Here is a 26,338-nt window from a genome sequence, read left to right as displayed (position 1 = left end):
ACCAGAAGAATGAGAGATGAATGATCAAAAATTGGCAAATTTAATTGGCCAATGTCTCTCAATCTGTAGACTTCTCTCTCTGCTTTTGTCATTTTTTTTCCTACAACATATTCTATTGTATCTCAGAATGTCAATTAAACAGTAAATAATTCTAAACTATAATTATCTGATTAGAGAGTGATTCTGATGATTTAGTTTATTTATTCCCTTATTAGCTATTTGCCATCTAAACACAGCCTAAAAGCCAGGAATACCAGTTCTACTTGATCGCTCGACGCTCACACATCTTTATGCTCTAGTACCTGCCCTTAGCATTTAGCATGATGCTGAGGATCATCTGTTCTACTATTCTTGTCAAGGTTGTGCCCACGGGCCCCTTATGCTTGTCCACTTGACCTGCCGGCAATGTGCGGTCACCATGATGAAGCAAAAAGAGGTGCATCAAATTATTCAGAAATTCTTGTAACGGACAGATCCATGTGGATAGAATTTTTGACGGGTGAGCGGCTGGGTCTTGTTCTCTGATCACAAAAATGCAAATAGCAATCTTGCAGCTGAATTTTACGTCTTAAGACCAAGTTGATGATCATTCAGATATATGCGAAAAAGCAGCGCTTTGTAATGTGCGGTTTTGGCTGATACAATATGCTTGGTGAACGAGCCAGTTCTGCCACATCGGGCCTGAACATGTCCTAGAACCTCAAAGTTCACATCCCTCACGCACAACATTACAAGGCTGATCCTGTACGACTGCAAGTGGACTGCAGGATCTCCAACATCTGGAAAAAATAGAGTTGGGCACGTCAGCACAGCTGGGAGTAATTTAATAGAATAAATTGGTTTGACGGCTAAGCCGAAGTGGCAGGCCAAAATTTTGGTATATCCTGATATCCCCTCCCAGACTAGCTGTCACTACTACTAGACCCCACGCATTTGCGGCACCGATATTGCTGGTCCTATTGCTGCCCCCAACAGACCATCCCCAAGATGACAGGGACGATGAAAAGGTGCCAGAATCTGATATCGAAGAGGAAACTGCACCAGACCGCATTGAAGAAGAACAAGCTGAAACAAATGACCCACTACCAATTTCTGGTCCCAAGTGAGAGATGTTGCGGAATTCATCTGCACAGGGAAGTGTCTGTTCCGGGGAATTCTTCTTAGGAAGCGGCAGGTAATGGCTCCTGCTGATGGGGAAGTTATCCTCAGAGGTGATGGATATTTGGGAATCGCTGCTCTCGCCCTGTTCATGAGTATACCTTCTAGACCACAGTGGCACAGATGGCGATGTTGGTCCAAAGTTGCTTCCATTGCCAGGCCATGGGATTGCGACTGAGACATCTTTACAAAAGAAGTGCTCGTGAGATCGGGTTGTACTCCAACCTTTGCTTTTCCCTCCAGCACCTAAGCTGCGTGCTGGATCTCGCTTCCATATATACACATGGGAGTCCTCACTTGCACACACGACATACCTCCCATCAGATGTGTACGATGCAGAAATTTGACTGCTTGTGTTCCTGAAACCTGAAACCCACAATTGTGGACAATCATCATATAAACTGCCATTGCTATTAAAAAACAAAGAACCAATTCCATCTTGCCAAAATAGAATCAAAATTTCAAACCCAGGCATCTTCAAAGAAAACTAAAAAGCAGCACATCAGGCTTTTCTTTACAACAAAGCAGTTCATTCAACTTTCAGCAAAGAATATTTTAAAGACTCATTAGATATTTATTAGGGAACAAATGATATTCCTTCACCATGTTTCCCTTATAATCTTAGTTTCCCATCAATGGCAAGTCTTTAATTTCTCTATCCACTATCTCAAAAAAGAGATGCTTAAGTGTCATTGCTAATTAATGTGATGTGCAAACCTATATTAATTTTATAGCAACCACCTTCTGATAATCTATTGCATGCTGATAACTTGTCTTAATTTCTCTTGAAAAACACTATCATAGACATACTTCTATATTAAGAACTAAGCTGCACGGAGATTCACAAGCGTATTAAACATGCAACAAATAGGCACACAAATGCAAGAAAAAACTGATTTACGTTTGTGGTAGGCTAAACACTAGGCATACAACTTACAGTTTTTGTGTAAAGGCAAGTAGCGCATGTCGAATATCCACCATGCCTTGAACCACATATCAGAATGATGATTCATTCAAGCGGTCAAATTAATTAAAATTAGAGTGAAAATGGATTAACTCAATCCTGGTATCTCCCATTATTAGCCACATTGCCTCTCCGGTGGCAAAATGATTTCAACCAAGAGATTTTATAACAAAATTATGACACAGACCTGATGGAATGTTAGCTAGTGAAGTTCAAGAAGAAAGTATTAAATCGAACGACAAATACCATTTAATGTAATTTAATTAATTGCCCATGTAATCAATATATACAATTAATAATCAACATCAATGAACAAATCAGGATACACACGCATGTCCAGAACAAATCAAGTCTATTAGATTCAATAAAATACATCACAATTGTCCAAACAGAATCCTTTCGCCTAAATTAGTCTCCTCGAGAGACTACGCTCCCTTCCCGACTCTCCCACCATCCATCTCTTTAAAACCAATCCTATCAGCAATAGGATCTAAGAGCCAAAAGAAGTCATCTATCAGACAAGTCTCTTTCCAGTATCTTCTCTTGCTTCATCCTTTTTACCCCTTTTACATCCCCCTCCTTTGCTACCAGAAATCAAATCTATACTTGATTCTTACATGGGATCATATCTGTGTTTGATAAATGTAATCCCTTGAACTATGCGCAGCTAAGCTTGCCTATCCCCCAAACTATCGGGAACAATTGTTCAAGATAGATCAAAAACTAAATAACCAGTTGACCTGATCTAAAATATGAATATTTCAATGGGCTGTCGACAAGCAATTTTTTGTTGGAAAGAATCCCCATCATGAATAGAAAGGCTCTTACTAATGAATTCCAGACTTCATCCTGTTCAAATCTCTCCAGTCTCTTCTTTTCTCAACTCAAAACCACTTCAAAATCAACCTCATAATGAAAGGCATTCATGACCAATTGATTTAGAAGGAATCAATTTGTGTATTAATATCATAATGGCTCCATAAGAGCATCTTATTTTGATAAAAAAAAGATTTTATTTTGTTTCTATATGTTGGCCTATTGCACATGTGCTGCTAGGTCATTTAGGGCCAGGTGTGGTAACAGTGAAGGTCATAGACTTGCATGGGTGAGTTTTTAAATTTTTTTATCAAACTATTAAAATTCCTGTTGTGGATTTCTACTCATCTTTCTGCATGTTTGTAAGTAAAATACGCATCTCAAAATAAATCATCCAGTGTCTTCAAGCAATGTAATTCCTATCCTACAAACTGAGAAGTTAAAACCAGAGTTTAGTCTTATATGACAGCAAGATAAACAGTTCTTATCATTGTTAAGAGAGTGATCCACTGTTGTGATCCCAACAGAAAAATTGGCAAAGCCCCAAATTTGATGTGTTAGGTTAGCAGTAAAAGCTGAACTTTCTTACTACCAAAAAAGAAAAAAAAATCCAAATTCTATAATTTTGTAAAACAATTTCCGCCATATTTTGGCACTGCTGCTTTTGAACAAGTATCTTATAATAACTTTACATATATAACTATGCAGAATACCCTTCTTTTTTAAGATGGAGGGGCTACTCTCTACTTGCTACCCTATAACAGCCCATCCTAGGTTGGAGCACAGGCCTCTAGGCAGTCGAGACGATGCTTGCAAGACAAGGCTTAGTATAATCAGGGATCAAAGCGAGGGCAAAAACCTTATGGAATCAGACTCCTACTGAAAGAATAGTGCCCTACAAACCAACCGCAATCTGTATTGCGATAGAGTTTCTTTTGTTTTTTCCAGATCATGTACATGACATTTTGATTATAAATAAAAAGGCATTATGTTTCATCATTTGCTGCATCTCATATTTATGATGAACCCCATAGATTAGGGCAATGTTTTTAGGGCTATGATGAGATCATGCCAGTGAGACCTAAAATCCTAAAACCCTAATCTAAGATATTCCTAGTTGTTGGTACATTGAGTCGGAGATCAATGCTACCGGTAAGACTGGCACATCTTATGTATGCTCGATGCAGAGGGTGATTGATCTCACAATTACTTATGTGAAGACACTAATACAAAGATGTAGGTGCTCATTAGAGGAATGAGTTCACTGAATTAACCTGCCAAGAGAATATCTTATGGAGTCTTACTTACATATCAAAAGATGATTTTCTTAGTGGGAGTTGTGCAACTGATCCTTTGACCTGAGATTACCATGGTATCTTGTGCACATGAATTCATGTTTTGGTTTACTCTCATCCATGACATTAAATTGTGCACGGGGTCTTCCGCATATGGTGAATTGTGTACGAAGGTTATGAGTAGGTCGACAAGAAATCAATCACTTTTAGTAAGAGAAAACCGCATCCTACTTACTCCAATCATATGATAATTCAGAAAATCTTTGATCAAAGTAAAATAAAAATTAGAAAGAGTTTCTAATGTTTCATTATTCGAATTATCATTAGAAGATTGAGAGAAACACGAATATGTAATGGAGTTTGACATAGATCCATACTCATATACATATTCGGGATGCAGTTTGATTGAAGGATTGAATTGCACGGTAACTTGCCACTGAAAGGTATATTTCGTATTTCTACCAAATTTTATATCTTTCGGTTAGACATGATACGTTACTAGACGTCAATCTTGTCTTGTAGGTTTGATCGAATTAAAGAATTTAATTTGATCACCAATTAGAAAGGATTCTAATTGTTAAGTTCAGATTCGCACAATTTGTACCTAAATCAATTAGAAGAGTTCTAATCAAGTTAGGTCAACTTACACCCGTACCTATTGCTGGCTAAGTATGGAACCCAATGGGTCACACACAAGAAAATTGATCAAGGATCTAATTAGATTAGATCATGTTTGCAAGATAAACATGTTAGCACGTATTGCAAACCTTAGCTTCTGATTCGAATTGGATTTGCATTTGATTCTTGATTTGGATTGATCTATTTGATTAGATCATATCCTAATATGTGTTTGCCAAGAGTTGGCACCTAATTGGCTTGGTTTGAATCTAACTGGATTAGATTTGATGACATATTCACTTTTGACCATTAGATCTCTATCAACCGTTGGATGAAGACATAACGGTGAGTTAGTTTGAACCCAAATGGATCGGGTTAGATAGGGACTTTAATCATAACCATTTGATCTTCATCAACCATTGGATGAAGATATAATGGGATCATGATGTGGCGCCTTGGATTGGAGCCCTTGGATCATCATCAAGTCGTTGGATGATGACAAAACTCCCTTCTTGATGGCGCCTTAAATCATAGCCATTGGATCATGATGTCTACCATTGGATGGGGACATAATTGGCTGAGTAATGAGGCTTCATAGGGGCGTGATGATGTGAGGAGGAAGACCGCAGGATTTTTGATAAGGCGCTCTTCTTATCATGCGGTGGATAGATAAGGATGAGGCGCCCTTTTCATCCTTATCACATCCCTTCCAAGATACGCCTCTTCTCATGAGGCGGTCCCTTTGGATCACATGCCCCCTGATGGGTGAATGGATGGGATGCATCTTTTGGTGATGCATCCCTACGCCACCTATAAAAGGGAGTGCGATCCCGGTGTTTCAATCAATCCAACTCTCTCTCTTATTCCTTCTTTCTTACAAGTCTTCTTTCTTTCTAACATCTCTCTTTTAGGTTGTCCTAAGCCAAGATAAGAGGGTCTTCTTTAGGACAAATAGCTTAGAAGGAGATTTAGAAAAAAGAAGAAAATTAGAAAGGAAGGAAAGCAAGTCATTAGAGTTCTTTGGAAGAATTCAACATCAAGGATCAAGTTCTTTGGAGCTAGAGTCTTGAACCCAGTTCCTGTGTGGATCAACGTTGGAGGGTGAACACTTGGGCACCTAGTAAAAATTCTGCATATTGGATATAGCGTTGAAGGTATTCCTCTATTCCTATATTTATATTTATTTATTTGATTGTTTTCATTAAGGTGATCTTGGTTCATAAGGATTTGATGTAACGAAATTTTATTAAGAAATTTTTGAAATCCCGCGCTTCCGCAACCCCTTAATATCATATCAAAACCCTACAGTGGTACAGAGTTTACCTTTATTGGTTCAATCAAATGAACATGCATGATGTAGGATTTATAATTTGCTATGAGATAGCATTGTTATATGTTGTAGCATGTTTATAAAAATGCTGAGAAAGCAATATTATATGATTGTTATATGCTATGAGATAGCAATGTTATATTGTTCAAATGTCTTAAAGCATGTTCACACTCCTTGCTATGTTACATTAGAAATGCTACATATGTATGTGTTACATTTATAGAATGTGCAAGAGACCAGAAAGCCTTCATAAAAATTATATTAAGTCGTAGTGCAAAATACTTTAAGCTGACCCATTTTGGATCAATTGATCAATTGGTGTCTAGGAAAGTATCAAAGGTGGTTAATTAGGACCGTTGCGAAAGCACGGGGAGCCTCCCACCTACTTACCTGGCCAATTTGATTAATTATCTTTTATGTATAGCTTAATGTTGAAAAAACACTACTCCTAGCCTTCCTTCATGCCTCGACACTATTTTATCAAAATTTATGCTAGTTTGTTGTGCTAACACAAGGCTTGCTATGGAAACTGATATAATATTGTCTTGGTGCATTAAGATGCTTATGGCATATTTTAATATGTTACTTTGTTGTGCTAACACAAGGATAACATTATTCAAATATGACTGTATGGAAATGAAGGGTTTGACTTAATTAAAACATTATAGTTTGTTGTGTTAACACAAGGCTATAAGTGTTTTAGAGGATAAGATAATGTTGAGAATTGCATGAGATGCAATTGGAAAGAGTTTCCTACCTTTGAACTCATAAAGATTTGTTGTGCTAACACAAGACTTTTATGAGGAATTAGGATCTCAACCCTACTAAAAAAAATTTAATTAATTAGGATTTTCTCGTTTATCATAGGAGAGGGCTATGATATTCGATAAAAATGGTGGGAGTAACAATTAGATAAAAGTCCTTATCTAATTGTATATATGTCATCATGATTGGTCTGCTTATGTTAGTTTTGTTCTTTGCTTATGTAGAATTAATTCTGAATTAATGGCTTCTTCACTATCACTAAGAGGCATCTTGGATGCCAACAAGTTGACTGGTCCGGACTATGTGGACTGGTTGAGGAATCTTAAGATTGTTCTCACTCAGGAGAAACTTTCTTATATCCTCAAAACCCTTGATATTGGATCATTAGGGGATGATGCTACAGAAGAAGTTGCTACACACAAGTGTGGAAGAATGACAGTTTGACTGTCAAGTGTATCATGCTGGCCTCCATGAGTAATGAATTGCAAAGGCAGCATGATAACATGGATACTCTCTCTATACTTCTTAATTTAAAGGAGCTGTATGGAGACCAAAGTAGAACTGTTAGATATGAGATATTTAAGCAGTTATTCTGCACAAGGATGAATGAATGGACATCCATGCAAAACCATGTTTTTATGGTTATTGACTTGATCACTAGATTGAGTCAATTAGGTTTTGCTATGGATGGTGAGCTAAGTTAGGATTTGATCCTACAGTCACTCCCTGAATCCTTCTCTCAGTTTGTTGTGAATTTTCACATGAACAAACTGAATACCTCTTTGCCTGAGCTGTTGAATATGCTCAAACAACTGAGACTCATATTAAGAGAGAAAAGGGTCCACTCCTTATAGATAAAAGGAGGTCAGACTGTAAGGGTTCTAAGAAAAGATTGAACCCTAAAAGTAGCAAGATGAAGAGGAAGAAAAGAAAGAAAATCTCCGGATCAAGTACTTGTTTCCATTGCAGCAAGGAAGGCCACTAGAAAAGGAATTGCAAGAGTTTTCTTGCAATTGTAAATCCTGATGCAAAAGTTGCATCAAAAGGTATGTTTATATTACATGCCAGTTTATCATTTAGTTCTTCAAATTCAAATTCATGGGTATTGGATACCGGATGTGGTTCTCATATATGCAAGCCATTACATGGACTATAGAGAATTAGAGTTTGAAGAAAGATGACTTCGAGCTTTATGGCGTTGGAGGAGAGTCCACCAGGCTGAAGCTGTTGGAACCTACAGATTGGAGTTGCCATCGGGCAAGCTCTTGGAGTTGGTAGACTGTTATTATATGCCAAAAATTATTAGAAATGTAATTTCTATTCCTTTATTATTAAAGGAAAATTTGAAATTAATGTAAAGAGCAATGGTTGCTCTATTTCTTTTTCTAATAAATTTTATTGCAATGGCATTATGAAAAATGGTCTTCTAGTTCTGTCTCTTAATAACAATATCTATCATATTGATAAAAGCAACAAAAGAAAGAGAGAAGAGGTGAATAACACCCTTCTTTGGCATTGCCGACTTGGTCACATAAGTGAATCAAAAATAAACAAGTTGTACAAAGGAGAGTTCTTTGATCCTTATGATAATAAATCATTAGAAACTTGTGAATCTTATCTTATTGGAAAAATGACCAAGTCTCCATTCACTGGACATGGAGAAAGGGCAAATGAGTTATTAGGACTTGTGCATATAGATGTATGTGGTCCTATGACAACTCCAACTAAAGGTGGATACTCTTACTTCATCACATTCATTGATGATTTATCAAGGTTTGGATGTGTGTATCTTATGAACATAAATTCGAAGCCTTTGATAAGTTTAAAGAGTATCAAAGTATGGTTGAAAAACAAACTGGAAAGAATATTAAAATCCTTCGATCAGATCGAAAAGGTGAATACCTTTCTATTGAGTTTTTAAATCATCTTAAAGAAAAGGATATTCTCTCTGAATGGACACCTCCGTATACGCCACAGTTAAATGGTGCAGCAGAAAGGAGGAATCGTACTCTATTAAATATGGTACGGTCCACGATATGCTTTACAGACCTTCCTATTTTCTTCTGGAGTTTTGCCCTAGAGACTACTGCATATGTATTAAACAGAGTACCTTCTAAATCTGTATCTAGCACTCCATATGAGATATGAAGAGGTAAGAAGCCAAATCTTAAGTACCTTAAGATATGGGGCTGTCAAGCTTATGTCAAAAGAAATTTTGGACACAAGCTAAGTGCTAGATCAGATAAGTGTGTATTTGTAGATTGTCATAAAGTATAGGATACCTCTTCTATCATCTTACTGAACAAAAGATCTTTGTTAGTAAGCATGCCACTTTCTTAGAGAAAGAGTCTATCCTAGAAAAGGGCAAGGATAGAAGAATTGAACTTGAAGAAGTTCAAGACCTACAAATGGAAATACAAGATATTCCTCAAACAGATGTATCCATGGATGAGGTACAACCACAATACACATCTCCTCTCCAAAGGTTAGATAGAGTGCGAAGAGCACCTAAGAGGTATGGGTTTATCATTGAGAATGATGAAGCCCACATCGTTGAGAACGATGATCCTCTGACCTATTTTGAAGCTGTCATGAGTAGGGACTCTGACAAATGGCTAGAGGCCATAAAATTCGAGATAGACTCAATGTACACCAACCAAGTATGGACTTTGGTTGATGCACTAGAGGGTGTAAACCCTATAGATTGCAAGTGGGTCTATAAGAAAAAAATTGGAGTAAATGGCCAAGTAGAAACCTATAAGGCCAGATTGGTGGCAAAAAGTTTCAGGCAAAAGCAAGAAATTGACTATGATGAAACTTTTTCACCAGTTGCCATGCTTAAATCTATTCGGATTTTGCTTGCAATAGCTGCATACTATGATTATGAAATCTGGCAAATGGATGCTAAAATCGCCTTCCTTAATGGTCATATTGAGAAAGAAGTTTACATAACTCAGCCAGACGAATTTGTTTCAAGTGGGAGAACAAATCAAGTATGTAAGCTTAAGAAATCCATTTATGGATTAAAGCAAGCATCGAGGAGTTGGAATATCTATTTTGATATGACAGTCAAACACATTCTAAGACGCTTCCACCTCGTTCGAGAGATTGTCGAGAGACAAGATATCTACAAAGAACAACCTAGCAGACCCATTCACTAAGGCTTTACCTCAGCAGCAGTTTGATCGCCACCTCGATTGTATGGAGTTAAAGTTTAAGAGCGATTGGCTTTAGTGCAAGTGGGAGAAAGAAAGAATAGTGCCCTACAAGCCAACCGCAATATGTATTGCGATAGGGTTTCTTGTTTTTTCCAGATCATGTATATAACATTTTAATTATAAATAAAAAAAGTATTATATTTCATCATTTGCAGCATCTCATATTTATGATGAACCCCATAGATTAGGGCAATGGTTTTGTTAGAAGTATGCCCTAGAAGCCAATTTAGCAGATGCATTGTAATTGTTCTAGGATATAAAATGTGTACTTGACCATTTTATTGATTAATAAAATTGGGCATTTTGTTCATTCATGTTATTATGTGTCCATGAATCGTCGTAGGAATTAATAAGATGATAACACATTCTCAAGAGTTAAGAATTTAAGACGTGTCATTAGGTAGTTAATTCCTGAATTGCTCCAAATCGATAGATCATCACGAAGGACGGTGATCGATCCGATGAGATTATTACATAGATCATTTTTCTTGATAGACGAGTCTTGAGTCTACAGTGTGGGAATACTGGAGTGATTGTGCAAGTGCTTGTTAGAGAACAAAGGTACTGAGCGTGAACAAAGCAAGAAGTCACTTGGATGTCCATTCACTTGTCAGTGACTTACTTGATGCTGCAGTTGTATGACTAGTACTTAGACCTGCGATGCTTCAGCTAATCACGGTGAGATTGCTGTAGTTTGACGAGCACATAAATAATGGGCCCTAAGAATTCTTGTGGTGCAAATTGGCTACATAGGTTCACTGTCGGATTAGGGTTGCATCTAGATAGGATCTATCAACCTTGATAGACTAGGTTGGAAAAAGACCTTGGCCAGGGCAGTTTTGGAAAAAGAGTTTTCCAATCTCGAACTTTAGTTAAATAAATTTGACATAAGACAGACGATGGAGTTTGACGAGTTATCTATAGCCTCCATCTTGTCAGAATCCACGATAGAGGTACTGTATCATACGCTAACCGCATATAGAGGTTCATCTATTCCATTCTGCTAGGTTGCCACTATATACTGCTAGGTGTCACTAGTGGATTGTGAAACTCGAAGACATTCACTTGATCAGTGAACCCTGAAGAGAAGAGTTGAAATTGTTGCAACCCATTGAAAAGAGTTTCAATGATATTGTGATGGAGACCACAATATATCTCACTACCAGATAGAATAGAACTTATGCGGTCGCACACATTAGAGGTTTTGATCGTTCCGACGGTTGGATTGCGATTTATATGCTTGCTGAAATTTCTGCGTGCTGAAATTTCATATTTCAGCATGCAGATTTTTGTTTTAAAATCTTGATCTTGCATGCTGTTTTTAATTAACAATGAGATTGCAAAAATTAAAATTGTGTCTTGCATGATCAAAATTTCAGTTGATAGCATATTATAATTAAAACTTTCAAATATGAAATTATATGCATGAGATGCATGTGATAAGGCTCAATCAAAGATTCATGATCATAAAAAAATAATTTTCTATTCATGCCAATGCTTAAAAGAAAATTGATATATGCATGAGATGTATAAGATATGATCAAATCATGGATTCATGATCATTAAAGGATAATTTTGTTTAGGCTTATGCTTAAAAGGAAATTGATATATGCATGAGATGTATATATGTTAAGCAATCTTTACATGAGATGTGAATAAAAACTCAAATAGATTAGGTCATTTACATAAGATGTAAACCTAAACTAATATGTCATTTACATAAGATGTAAACACATAACATATGAAAGGGTTTCATATTTATATAGGGTGTAAACCTACACAAATATGTCATTTACATAAGTTGTAAACGAATAACATATGAAAGGATTTTCATATTTACATAAGATGTAAACCCTAATCGAGACCTAAAATCTCCTCAATTAGTCGAGTGAATGATACATTGAGCTAGCCATATTTGATTAATTGATCTAATTGGTGTCTAAAAAAGCATTAAAGGTGGTTACTTAATTAGGACCTTACTCTCTGAGTAAGGGGAGCCTTCCACCTGCTTACCTGGCCAATTGATCGACTACCTCCTATGAAAAGCTCAAAGTTGGAATTACTAAAACTAGATTACCTAATATTAAATCTAGAGGTCTTCCACTGTAGTAGAGTTGCTAAGGTCTTTCCGGCATTAATTTGTCTCGGCTGGACACAGTGGGCAAGTTGCATCGGAAGACTGGATCTCTCTATTAGCATGAGATGTTATGGGGGTAAAGGTGGGGTTGGAGACAAATAACTGTTATGTGAGAACCTAATGACGACTTTACTTCTGCAGAAATTATGGTGGGTCTGACTTAACCAAGAAATGGGACCAATAACTGTTAGGTGAGGTACTTATGACTTGGAAACCAAGTAGACTACAACTTGCTTAAGAGGCATTGTACAAAGAGTTGTACACTCATCGTTTATGTGTCACCAATAACTATTATGTGAGGTGACATGTAAATTGGTGGGACCGTAGCACCCCACTTGAAACCTAGAGTCACAGATTTTCGTTTCTCTACTAGAGTGTAGGAGATTCGAGGAAATAGTGGGAGATATTTGTTTTAAAAGTCCCTAAAACAAATAGAAATTCAAATTCAAGTACAAAATTCTAACTAGGATTTTTACTCTCTGCAGATAAAAATGACAGCTTCTAGTTCCTTGACCTGCATCCTTGAGAACAATCGATTGACCGGACTCAATTATAAGGATTGGCTCCGCAACTTAAAAATTGTTTTAAGTTGTGAGAAATTAGGGTATATACTGGACCATGACATCCCGGTGTTACTAGCCCGTCCGACTGCTGAACAGCGTGAGACGCATGCTAAGTGGACGGACGATGACAATAAAGTTAGGTGCTACATTTTGGCATCCATGTCCAATGAACTACAATGCCAGCATGAGAACATGAAGACTGTCAGGGACATATTGAATCACCTGCAAGAGTTGTATGGTGAACAAAGTCGCACAGCTCGGTTTAAAGTGTCCAAAAGGCTTTTTAAGGTCAAGATGTGCGATGGGCAGTCTGTCCATGATCATGGTCTGACCATGATAAAGGACTTAGAGAAGCTTGAGAAGCTCGGCATGAACATGCACAAAAAATTGCAAACCGATTTGATCCTGCAATCCCTTCCTTTTTCATATAGGTAGTTTATAGTAAACTACCACATGAACAAGATTGAATGCACCAAACTTGAATTGTTAAACATGTTGGTAACGACTGAGGGAGCCTTGAAGAGTTCAAGGGGCACAGTTCTCGCTGCCAAGTTGACACAGTTCTCGCTGCCGAGTTAATTTCTACTTTTAAAAGAAAGTCTACCTGGAAAAAGAAGAAGTCTGCAAAGAAGCAGAAGACCGAGAAGAAGCCAAGAAAGGATGTTCCAAAAAAAAAGGCCGAAGACAAGGAAAAGTGTTTCCATTGCAACGAAGATGGCCATTGGAAGAGGAACTGTCCAATCTACATAGGAGTATAAAGAGCAAGAAGGAAGACACGCCTTTGGAAAGTATGTCAGATATGCTCATTATTGAAACTAATCTAACAGTTTCTTCTACTTTCAGTTGGGTTATAGATTTTGGTTCTAGTGCTCACTTGTGCACTACTATGTAAGGTCTAAAGAAAAGTAGAAGGCTCACAGAAGGTGCGATAACGCTCCGGATTGGCAATGGAGCAAGAGTTGCTGCTGTTGCTATGGGCACCTACCCTCTGCGATTATTGTCTGGATTTAGTTTGATACTTAGGGACTGTTATTTTGTACCTGCTGCTAGTAGAAATTTGATTTCTGTATCTTGTCTAGCACAGAAAGATTTTGAATTCAATTTCAAAAAAGACTATTGTTCCATTTATTTGAGAAATAAAATAGTTGCACGTGGTTTTATGATTGACAGTCTCTATCACTTACATTTGGATGTATCTGTGAATATATCTGAGCAAACAGTGAGCACTATAGGATCTAAAAGATCTAGAGATGAGATAAATCAAAAGTATTTGTGGCACCTCAGGCTTGGCCATATAGAAGAAGACAGAATAAACAAATTGGAGAAATATGGGCTTCTAGGCTCATTGACTTCCGAGTCATATCCAATTTGTGAATCCTGCCTTCAAAGAAAAATGGCCAACCCTTTGTAGGACACGGGAAGAGGCCACTGAAATACTTACCCTAGTACACACTGATGTGTGCGGCCCATTCGATGTGCAGGCTAGGGAAAGTTATTCTTACTTCATAACATTTGTCGATAATTGCTCTCGGTATGGGTATGTATATCTTATGAGATACAAATCTGAAGTTTTTGAAAAGTTCAAAGAGTTCAGATATGAAGTAGAAAAATAAACAGGAAAACTCATTAAGGTTCTTCGATCAGATCGAGGAGGTGAATACCTTAATGGAGAGTTTCGAGATTATCTCAAAGAAAATGGTATAGTTTCACAATGGACCTCTCCTGGTACACCTCAACTCAACAGAGTGTCAGAGAGAAGGAATCAGACCCTATTAGATATGATCAGGTCAATGATGAGCTTCACTGATTTACCCTTATTCCTTTAGGGAGATACCCTACTTTCAGCAATTTATATATTGAATAGAATTTTCTTTAAGTTTGTTTCTACCACACTATATGAGATATGGTATGGTACGAAACCAAGTTTTGGTCATCTCAAGATTTGGGGATGTTCGGCCTACATCAAGCGACAACAGGCAGACAAATTAGAGGCTAGGATAGTTAGTGCTCGTTTTATAGAATATCCTAAAGAATCATTAGGATACAATTTTTACGTCCCAGAGGATCATAAAGTGTTTGTGAGCTGACATGCTGTCTTTCTGGAAAAACAATTGTTCCTTGATAAAGGCAGTAGGAGGAAAATTAAGCTCGAAGGAAAAGTCTCTGAAAAACAACGAGCCACTGTGCCTATAGAACCTATTCATATTAAGCCAATACATGTAGAACCTCCTCCGTCTTGTAGATCTAGTAGGATTTTCCATTCTCCTGAAAGGTACTTAGGTATACTTACAGAGAAAGTAGAGGAAGTGTTCCTCGTGGAAAATAGGGATCAAGGTAAGGATCCCAATACCTATAATGAGGCGATATTAGACATCGATTCCAAAAAATGGCTGAAAGCGATAAAGTCAGAGATGGACTCCATGCATTCCAACCAAGTCTGGATCTTAGTAGATCCACTAAGGTATAGTACCTATTGGATGTGAATGGATCTACATGAGAAAATTAAGTTCGGATGACAAGGTAGAGACCTATAAGGCAAGGCTAATGGCGAAAGATTATAGTCAGCGCGAAGGCATTGACTATCTGAAAACCTTTGCACCTATAGCCATGCTGAAGTCCATTCGAATATTGCTTGCCATTGTAGCATATCATGCTTATGAGATATGGCAGATGAATGTGAAAACCGCATTCTTAAATGGATATCTTGAGAAAGATATCTATATGAAGCAGCCTTTAGGTTTCACTTCCAATGATGGTGATCATAAGGTCTGCAAACTGCAAAGGTCCATCTATGGACTAAAGCAAGCGCCTCGGAGTTGGAACACTCGTTTTAACGATGTAATCAAATCGTTTGATTTCATCAAGAATGAAGAGGAACCATGTATTTATAAGAATGTTAGTGGGAGGGCTGTTGTATTCGTCGTATTGTATGTGGATGATATCCTCCTAATTGGGAATGATATTCCCATGCTAACTTCGGTCAAGTTTTGGTTGTCTAAGGAATTCTCCATGAAAGACCTTGGGGAAGCATCCTACATTTTAGAAATTAAGGTCTATAGAGATAGATCTAAAAGGACGCTTGGCCTGTAATAGAAAATGTACATAGAGGAAGTACTGAAGAGGTTCAGCATGGAAAACTCTAAAAGAGGATTGCTACCCCTTAGGCATGGGATTCATCTCTCCAAGAAGATGTGCCCCAACACATCTGAAGAGATTCAACGCATGAGCAAGATCCCTTATGTTTCGGCTATAGGGAGCCTCATATATGCCATGCTATGTACACGACTTGATATAGCACATGCTGTGAGTGTCACGAGCAGATATCAGTCGAATTCAGACGAGGAGCACTAGACAGCTGTAAAGAATATTCTTAAGTACTTAAGAAGAACTAAGGATATGCTCTTGGTCTTCGGAAAAAAATCAGAATTAAAGGTAGAAGGATACACAGATTCAGACTTTATGTCTGACATTGATGGTAGAAAGTCTACATTAGGATATATGTTCTTGTGCAATGGTGGTTCGTTAAATTGAAAGAGTTCCAAACAACCGATCATTGCAGATTCTACCATGAAAGCTGAGTACATTGTCGTCTCTGAAGCTGTAAAGAAAGCATTCTAGTACAAAAAGTTTGTTGAAGAGTTAGGCGTGATGTCTTCAGATGCCATCACACTCTACTGCGACAAACAATAGAGCCATAGCACTGGCTAAGGAGCCGAGGTCTCACCAGAAGTCCAAGCACATAGAGTGGCGATATCATTTGATACGCGACTACCTCGAAAAGAAGTATGTAGAGGTGCAGAGAGTAGACTCCACAAACAATGTGGCGGACCCATTCACTAAGCAGCTGAGTCAGCAGAAGACAGAAGCACATCTTGAGAAGATGGGGGCTTAGATATATGTTTGATTGGCTTTAGTGCAAGTGGGAGATTGTTAAAAGTATGCCCTATAAGCCAATTTGGCAGACGCATTATAATTATTCTGGGGCATAAAATTTGTACTTGACCCTTTTATTGATTAATAAAATTGGGCATTTTGTTCATTCATGTTATTGTGTCCATGAATCATCCTAGAAATTAATAAGATGATAACACATATTTTCAAGAGTTGAGAATTTAAAACATGTGTCATTAGGTAGTTAATTCCTGAATTGCTCCTAACGATGGATCATCACGAAGGACAGTGATTGATTCGATGAGATTAGTGCACAGATCACTTTTCTTGATGAACGAGTCTTGAGTCCACAGTGTGGGGACACTGGAGTGATTATGCAAATGCTTGTTAGAGAAGAAAGATACTGAGCGTGACCAAAGCAAGAAGTCACTTGGATATCCATCCACTCGTCAGTGACTTACTTGATGCTGCAGTTGTATGACTAGTACTTAGACCCGCGATGCCTCAATTAATCATGGTGAGGTTGCTGTAGTTTGACGAGCACATAAATATGGGCCCTAAGGGTCCTTGTGGTGCAAATTAGCTGCAGTAGTTCACTATCGGATTAGGGTTGCATCTAGATAGAATCTATCGAGATTAGGAGTGATCCTATGTAATTTATAAAACTAAGTTCGAAAGACTTTGGCCAGGACAGTTTTGGAAAAAAAAATTTCAATCTCGAACTTGAGTCAAATAAATTTGACATAAGACAAACAATGGGGTTTGACGAGTTATCTATAACCTCCATCTTGTCAGAATCCACGATAGAGGTACTGTATCATACGCTAACTGCACCAAGAGATTCATCTATTCCATTCTGCTGGGTTGCCACTATATGCTGCTAGGTGTCACTAGTGGATTGAGACTCGAAGGCATTTACTTGATGATCAGTGAATCCTGAAGAGGAGTTGAAATTGTTATAACTCATTGAAAAGAGTTTCAATGATATTGCGATGGAGGTTACACTACATCTCACTAGCAGACAGAATAGAACCTATGGGGTCACACATATTAGAGGTTTTGATCATTCCGACGGTTGGATTGCGATTTAGAATTGCAATAGATCTTGATTGTCAATTTAATTGACAATTGGTTTAACCCACTAAAAGTTAGTGAGTTAAAGAAGAAGGATTTGCAATTGGATTGCAGTTTGATTGATTTAATTGGATCTAATTAAATTAGACTCAACCTTATAGGATAAGGATGGAAAGATCTAATTAATTAGAACTCCTTATTAAATAAGAAACTTAATTCATGAAGTCCAATTTGGATCCTAATTGGATTAGGATTCATATGAATCAAAGTGGAGGACACATTGGGTTCTAATTGGATTAGAATTCAATTGATCAAGAGGGATCACATGTTTTTTAATTGGATTAGAAAATTAAAGCATGAATGGATGGGATTGTCCCATCCTTCATGCAGGCCAAAATGAGGAAAGGAGGGGCGTCCGCCCCTCCTTGTCACACGCCCAAAGGAAAGGAGGGCGTCCCCCTCCTTTCCTAGTTTGGTTCAATGCGCTACATGGAGAGGCATCCACCCCTCCTCTTTCTCCTCTTCTCCTAGGTTGCCACATGGCAAAAGGATCCAAAACCTTTGAAGTAAGGGGTGTGAGAGAATTAAGTAAGGGGTGTGGTAAATTTGGAGAGATGAATCAAGGAGTGATTTCTCATTGAAATTATTTCTTATTTTGCTAGGCATGAGATGCCTATAAAAGGAGGGGTGGCGTGGGGCATTAAAGAGTATTGGAAGCATTGCAGTCCCTTGATTCAGCCGCCCACCCCCTTCCTCCTTCCAGGCGTCAGCAAGAAAAGGTGAAGAAGCATGCCGACGTCTTCTTACTCTTCCTACTTCCTCTCAAAGAAATCAATGAGTTGATTGAAAGAGAGAAAATCAGCCATCAAGAGAAGATCTTTGCAAGAGAGCTAGCACCTCGGTGAGATCAAGGTTCTTGGAGCGGTCTACCTTGTGTGGATATCTGTAAAGACCGGACGCTAGTGCGGCTTGAAGCAAACCAAATACAGCGATCATCAGATAATGGTGAAGATCTACCCGCTCAAAAGTAAAGATAGGATCTTTACTTAGATTAATCGTAGAACTGAAATTAATCAAGTTATTAATTTTAATCTTTCCATTAGATTTCATAATCTTCTAAGTTAGAGAACTCAGAATTTTTTTGAAATCTACGTTTCCTAGGACGTTCATGAGATGAACGACCCCGCGCGTGTCTTTCCGCTGCGATTGTCGCAACGCGTGTGGAGGTAACCCGACAGGTTTTGGGCTATGATGAGATCATGCCAGTGAGATCTAAAATCCTAAAATCCTAATCTAAGATATTCCTAGTTCTTGGTATATTGAGTCGGAGATCAATGCTACCAGTAAGACTGGTACATCTTATGTATGCTCGATGCAGAGGGTGATTGATCTCACAATCACTTGTGTAGAGACACTAATACAAAGATGTAGGTACTCATTAGAGGAATGAGTTCACTGAATTGATCCGCCAAGAGAATATCTTATGGAGTCTTACTTACATATCAAAAGATGATTCTCTTAGTGGGAGTTGTGCAACTAATCCTTTGACTTGAGATCACCATGGTATCTTGTGCACATGAATCCATATTTTGGTTTACTCTCATCCATGACAATAAGTTGTGCACGGGATCTTCCGGATATGGTGGATTGTGTACGAAGGTTATGAGTAGGTCGACAAGGAATCAATTATTTCTAGTAAGAGAAGACCGCATCTTACGTACTCTAATCATATAATAATTCAGAAAACCTTTGATCAAGGTAGAATGAAAATTAGAAAGAGTTTCTAATATTTCATTATTCGAATTATTATTAGAAGATTGAGAGAAACATGAATATGTAATCGAGTTTGACATAGATCCTACTCATATATGTATATTCGGGATGCAATTTGATTTAAGGATTGAATTGCACGGTAACTTGCCACTAAAGGGTATATTTGGTATTTCCACCAAATTCTATATCTTTCGGGTAGACATGATATGTTGCTATACGTCAATCTTATCTTGTAGGTTTAATCAAATTAAAAAGTTTAATTTGATCACCAATTAGAAAGGATTATAATTGTTAAGTTCAGGTTCGCACAATTTGGACCTAAATCAATTAGAAGAGTTCTAATCAAGTTAGATCAACTTGCACCCACACCTACTGCAGGCTAGGTATGGAACCCAATAAGTCAAACACAAGAAAATTGATTAATGATCTAATTAGATTAGATTATGTTTGCAAAATAAACATGCTAACACATGTTGCAAACCTTAGCTCCTGATTCAAATTGTATTCGAATCTGATTCTTGATTTGGATTGATCTAATTTGATTAGATCATATTCTAATATGGGTTGGCCAAGAGTTGGTACCTAATTGGCTTGGTTTGAATCAAACTGGATTAGATTTGATGATACATTCCCTTTTGACCATTAGATCTTCATCAACCATTGGATGAAGACATAATGGTGAGTTGGTTTGAACCTAATTGGATTGAGTTAGATAGGGCCTTTAATCATAACCATTTGATCTTCATCAGCCATTGGATGAAGACATAATGGAATCATGATGTGGCGCCTTGGATTGGAGCCCTTGGATCATCATTAAGCTGTTGGATGATGACATAACTCCCTTCTTGATGGCGCCTTCAATCATAGCCATTGGATCATGATGTCCAGTTGTCCACCATTGGATGGGGACATAATTGGCTGAGTAATGAGGCTTCATAGGGGCGTGATGATGTAAGGAGAAAGTCCGTAGGATTTTTGATAGGGCGCTTTTTTTATCACGCGGTGGATAGAGAAGGATGAGGCGCCCTTTTCATCCTTATCACATTCCTTCCAAGATACGCCTCTTCTCATAAGGCGCTCCCTTTGGATCACACGCCCCCTGATTGGGGAATGGATGGGATGTATCGTTTGGTGATGCATCCCTACGCCACCTATAAAAGGGAGTGCGCTCCCGGTGTTTTCAACCAATCCAACTCTCTCTCTTATTCCTTCTTTCTTACAAGTCTTCTTTCTTTCTAACATCTCTCTGTTAGGTTGTTCTAAGCCAAGACAAGGAGGTCTTTTTTAGGACAAATAGCTTAAAAGGATATTTAGAAAAAGGAAGAAAATTAGAAAGGAAGGAAAGCAAGCCATTAGAGTTTTTTGGAAGAATTCAGCATCAAGGATCAAATTCTTTGGAGCTAGAGTTTTAAACTCAGTTCCTATGTGGATCAACGTTGGAGGGTGAACACTTGGGCACCTAGTGAAAATTCAGCATATTGGATATAGCGTTGGAGGTATTCCTCTATTCCTCTATTTATATTTTTTTATTTGATTGTTACTATTAAGGTGATCTTGGTTCATAAGGATTTGATGTAACAGAATTTTATTAAGAAATTTTTGAAATCCTGTGCTTCCGCTGCCCCCTAATATCATACCAAAACCCTACAGCCTACCCCTAGCCTAAGTTGTAAGGATTGCATGATGAAAACCAAAGTTCGGTGGTCAATAACTGATGGGGACATCAGCTAGGTCCCCATTTTATTTGCATATTTGCTTATTGTTATTTCTGGGTTTATTCGTGTTTTAGGATTTATTTGGGGTTTATTTTATTCTGGGCTTATTTGCATTTTAGGGCTTATTTGTGGGGAATTATTTTATGTAAGGGGTTTATTTTAATTGTTCTTATGGGGCCCTATTTACAGGGAACTTTATGCTGATTAGGGTTTTAATGAAGAATTAAAGATTTCTTTCCCCCACGTCTCCTCTTCTTCTCTTCTCCTCCCTTCTCCTTCTTCTCTTCTTCTTCCTCCTTCTCTTCCCCTCTTCTCCTTCTTCCATTTAAAACTTGGTCCGGCATCAACTTGGTATCAGAGCAAGGCTGGTTTTGCCCCTGCTGCCAAAGCCCCGATCCAACAACAGCCCTTCTTTCCCATTGGTTCTCACGGTGCTTCAAGGAGAACAGGGCCTTCCCTCTGTCAGCCTGTTCAAAAAAAAAAAAAGGATCACTGCCGAGTCTGTGAAGGCCCAGATCGACAGCCACCCGCATCCGACCCTTCCTCTCTCTCGGTCTGTGTTTTCATCAGAGCAAAACAAAAAAAAAAGAGAGTCTTCCCCGTAGCCGAGCAGTTCCACTGTGCCCCTCCCTGCTGCAACCAGTTCTTTCCATCAGATCCTCCGGAGCCCTCCCTGCAGCACCGCCTCTGGTCCTCCACCGGAGCCTGCAACCGACGCCACCACCACCGGTGTATGGCCGAGCGCCGACAGATCCCCGGTTTCCTGTGGCCGCACGAATACTACGCCGTACGTCGACCACGGACACCGGAGCGTGTCGAAGGGCCACGCGTGACTCCCGCTGCCGGAAAGAAGGGCGTCGCCGATCAATTCTCAGCATTATCCCTCGGCACTGTCGACGCATCCGCCGACCACCGCCCACAGGGGAAGCCCAGCCGCTGCCACGACCGGCCGCCGCCTGTCGCCTCCGACCACGGAGCTGCGGCCGCAAGCTCCGCCGCCACGCCGTTCGGCCGCTTCGCAACCACCGCCGAAGCGACCGGGCCGTTCTCCCGAATCAATCGGGAGGTTGAAGACGGGTGGTAACGGGTAAGTTCTAAACCCGTTACCCTAAAACCCGATAGCCCGGGTTCACATCCAATAAGTTAAAAAAAAAAAAATCCCGTAGGATCACGTGACCTGCACGTGTTTCCAAAAAAAAAAAAAAAAAAACTAACCTCTGTTCTGCCGAAAAGGAAACCCTAGGGTTTCCACCGTCTCCTTCGCCGCCGTCGCCGAGCTCCGCCTGCAGCGCCACCACCAGCCGCTCCGCCTTTCCTCCTCACCGCCGTCGTGCCACCCCTTCGCCGCCGTCGCCGAGCTCCGCCTGCAGCGCCACTACCAGCCGCTCCGCCTTTCCTCCTCGCCGCCATCGTGCCAACCCCACTTCCGCCGCCTAGCCGAGCTCTGCCGCTGCTCATCTCTCACGGTAGCCTTTTCATCCGTCCAGCCACCACCCCTCTCCCATTTTCCCTCCCTTTGTCCGCCTCCTCGTACATCCTTGCCATTTTTCCTCACCATCGGCCGACTCCACAGGCCGCGTCCCACCTACCTCCACCATCCACCACCGCACCCGCCGCTGGAAGACCGCCGCCGGTTCCGTGTCCGAGCGCCCATCAGCCAAGCTCTTCTCCCGTCGGCCGCTTCCGTCCCTCGCTGAGTACCATCGACTTCCCTTCCCCCTTCTTGCACTCAGTCGGGTCATCATTGTGGGCTTCATTAGACCCACTTTACACCCACCAAATTCACAGTTGGGCCCAACAGATCTGGCCCTGTTTTCACTTGCCCATCAGGCCACATCCGAGCCCGACCAGCCTGGTCCAGTTCCTTGCAGCAGGCCGCCAGCCCAGCCCGCGCGCTGTACTGTAGCACGGTCCAAGCCCAATTGACCGCAGATCCTTTTACTGGCCCGATTCAGCATCTTCTTCAGCCCGTTCCAGAAATTCAGAAGGTTTTGTGCTGCAGCCCGAGTCCACGGTTCCAGCTAACTTCGCCCGGTACTGACTTCGTGTTCGAGACTCCACGAGCAGATGATTCTGGTCAACTGCATTCACCACAGGTAATAGGTTCTTCCTCCTTTGGGCTTGCTTATCTAAATATGTTCTAGTTCTCTTGCATGACAGCCCTATTTTGAAACTTATTTTCTTGTCAAACTGCAAAACCTAGAACATTTTCCACCACACCCGTCCTACCTACCAATTAAATCTAAATATTAAATTAGCACACCTTAGTGTCAGGACATCATCAACATCCATAGATCAGATTACTTTCAGATTTTGAATGACTGTAAAACGTGTTTGCAACCTAACTTCTTATAGTGACTAATTTTCTACTTTAATTCTGAAATAACCAAAGTACAAATTAGTAACATTTAATTTTAAGTTATTTTTGTAAAAAGTTGCTGATTTCCGAATTCATAGTAGGTTGCATTAGTGGGTTGCATCAGTAGGTTGTCCTGCATTACATTTGGACAATTAGGGTTCATTAGTAGTATTGCATATCATATCACCAATTAGAGTCGTTCCTGTATGCCCACCCGTAGTGGTAGAGAGTACCTCCTCACTGACTCTCAGACCCCTTTATCCACCATGGACCCCAGAGTTATACAAGATATTCTGGAACAATTAGCTGCAATACGAGCTGATCACGACGAATTCAACATGAGATCCGTGCTCTAGTACAACACCCTAGGACTCCGGAACCATCATCCCCAATCGCAGCTTATCCCGAGTTTGGTTTGACCACACCGCCTGTAGCTTTTCCCCATCCCCCTAGGAACCAACATTATCCTGATCACCAGCGCGATCTTGACGAGCGACTACTTCGTACCGTGCGAGTAGAAGCCCCCACATTTGCTGGTCAATTAGAGCCGAGCGTGTACCTTGATTGGAGAGCAGCTATGGATAATTATTTTGAGTGGTACGATATGACTGAAGATAGAAAAGTACGGTTTGCCAAAATGAAGCTTATTGGGCAAGCTCACTGGTACTGGCATAACGTTGAACATCGGCGTGAGACCCAGAGGCTTCCACGTATCACCACTTGGGAGGATATGAAAGAAAAACTGAATGAGAAGTATCTGCCATTCTCTTACCGACAACGCCTTATGGATAGGTGGCAGAAACTAACTCAAGGAACTTCAACTGTTGCCGATTACATTGCACAATTTGAGGAATTTCACATGAGGTGTGGTGTAATCGAAGAGGAGACTGTTACTCTTTCTAGGTTTCGAGCAGGACTCCGTGAGGAGATCCAGAAAGAATTGATCCTCCGAGAGATTACTACCCTTGGCCAGGCATACCAATTGGCTCAAGACGTGGATAGTTTTTTACGAGTCCCTGTGGTGAGACGTACCGACTCTCGGTTTTTACCCCCAGGAGCCCGACCTAATCAAAGCCATCTCCCACAACCCAGACCACTCTCCAACCATCCCTCCCAACCCGGTTCTAGCCAAACACCGACTAGGACGTTCCCGGTGCCTGCTCAAAGTACATCAACTGATAAAGGAAAAGGCATATTAGGGTCCAACCCGCCCTTAAGAAACCAAACCCAGTGTTCCAGGTGCCAAAAGTTTGGCCATATTGCGTCCCAATGTAATGCCAAGACCTATTTAATGACTGAACTTGAAGCAGGAACCCAGGATACTGAATGTGTCGAAGAAGTCTATGAACCAAACATCAAGGATTTTGTAGATGACTTTGGAGACGAAAAGACCGGGTTAGAGTTTGTTCAGACTGAATACCAAAATGAGCCCACTGATAGGAATGACCAAAACCATAGGCTCCATGTGGTTAGGTGCACACTAGCCCAAACAAAGATCGAACAAGACTGGCGAAGAACCTCCCTATTTTATACACTTATTAAGATCAATGGTAAAACATGCAAAATCTTATTTGATAGCGGGAGTTGCATCAATGCCATTGCGTCTGGAGTTGTTTCTCGCCTTGGCCTGAAATCTACCCCTCATCCTAATCCATATAAAGTAGCCTGGCTAGATAAGACGTCCATTTCGGTTTCAGAAAGATGCCTTGTCCCGATTCAATTCCTATCTTATAAAGACGAGATTTGGTGCGACTGCCTTCCGATGGACGTAGGTCAAGTCATTCTAGGAAGACCTTGGTTATACGATAGGGACGTCACACTTCATGGTCGGTCAAATTCGTGTAGTTTTATGTTCCAGGGTCGGAAAATTATACTGAATTCATTGCCTCCTAGAGAACCCGGCCCTGAGAAGAAGGGTGCTACGCCACAAAAAGAAGAGTCACTTCACATCATTACTTCGAAAGAGATAATGAAAGATATCGAAAGCCATTCACCTGTGTTCGCCCTTGTGGCTAGAGTTATTAATGTGGAGTCAAATGTCGAACATCCGGTCGCCGTAGTTCCTCTGTTGGAGGAGTTTCACTCTGTCTTCCCAACTGATCTTCCAGAGGCACTCCGTCCAATGCGTGATATCCAGCACGTAATTGATCTCATTCCTGGAGCGTCACTGCCAAATCTTCCCCACCATAGACTCAATCCAAACGAGCACACTGAACTGAAACGCCAAGTTGACGAACTCGTCACTCGAGGGTATATTCGTGAGAGTTTGAGTCCCTGTGCTGTACCTGCACTCCTCACTCCCAAGAAAGATGGCTCTTGGAGGATGTGCGTCGATAGCCGTGCTATCAATAAGATCACGGTTAAGTATCGTTTTTTCATTCCTAGGCTGGACGACCTTTTAGACTATATGTCTGGTGCTACAGTTTTTTCCAAGATCGACCTAAAGAGTGGGTACCACCAGATTCGGATTCGTCCTGGGGATGAATGGAAAACTGCATTCAAGACCAAAGATAGACTCTACGAATGGTTAGTAATGCCTTTCGGATTAACAAATGCTCCAAGTACTTTTATGAGGGTGATGACACAGATCTTTCGACCTTTCTTGAACAAATTTGTCGTTGTATACTTTGATGACATCCTCATTTATAGTCAAACTCAAGAG

General features: G+C 40.0%; 1 protein-coding gene across 2 annotated transcripts in view; it reads right to left on the bottom strand.

Moving 5' to 3' along the window:
- Positions 1-559: 559 nt before the first annotated feature.
- The window catches only part of LOC103697373 (uncharacterized WD repeat-containing protein C3H5.08c-like), a 47,862-nt gene continuing 22,083 nt past the window's right edge, over positions 560-26,338 (bottom strand). For both annotated transcript variants that reach the window (XM_039119660.1, XM_039119659.1), the window contains exon 7: positions 560-1,524. In XM_039119660.1, the coding sequence (XP_038975588.1) occupies positions 824-1,524 (701 nt within the window). In that variant the 3' untranslated portion in view covers positions 560-823. The remainder of the gene's footprint in view (positions 1,525-26,338) is intronic.

This window comes from Phoenix dactylifera, unplaced genomic scaffold (assembly GCF_009389715.1).
Source record: "Phoenix dactylifera cultivar Barhee BC4 unplaced genomic scaffold, palm_55x_up_171113_PBpolish2nd_filt_p 000591F, whole genome shotgun sequence".
In the NCBI taxonomy this organism is placed as follows: Eukaryota; Viridiplantae; Streptophyta; class Magnoliopsida; order Arecales; family Arecaceae; genus Phoenix; species Phoenix dactylifera.
This window is presented reverse-complemented; position numbering and strand designations above follow the sequence as displayed.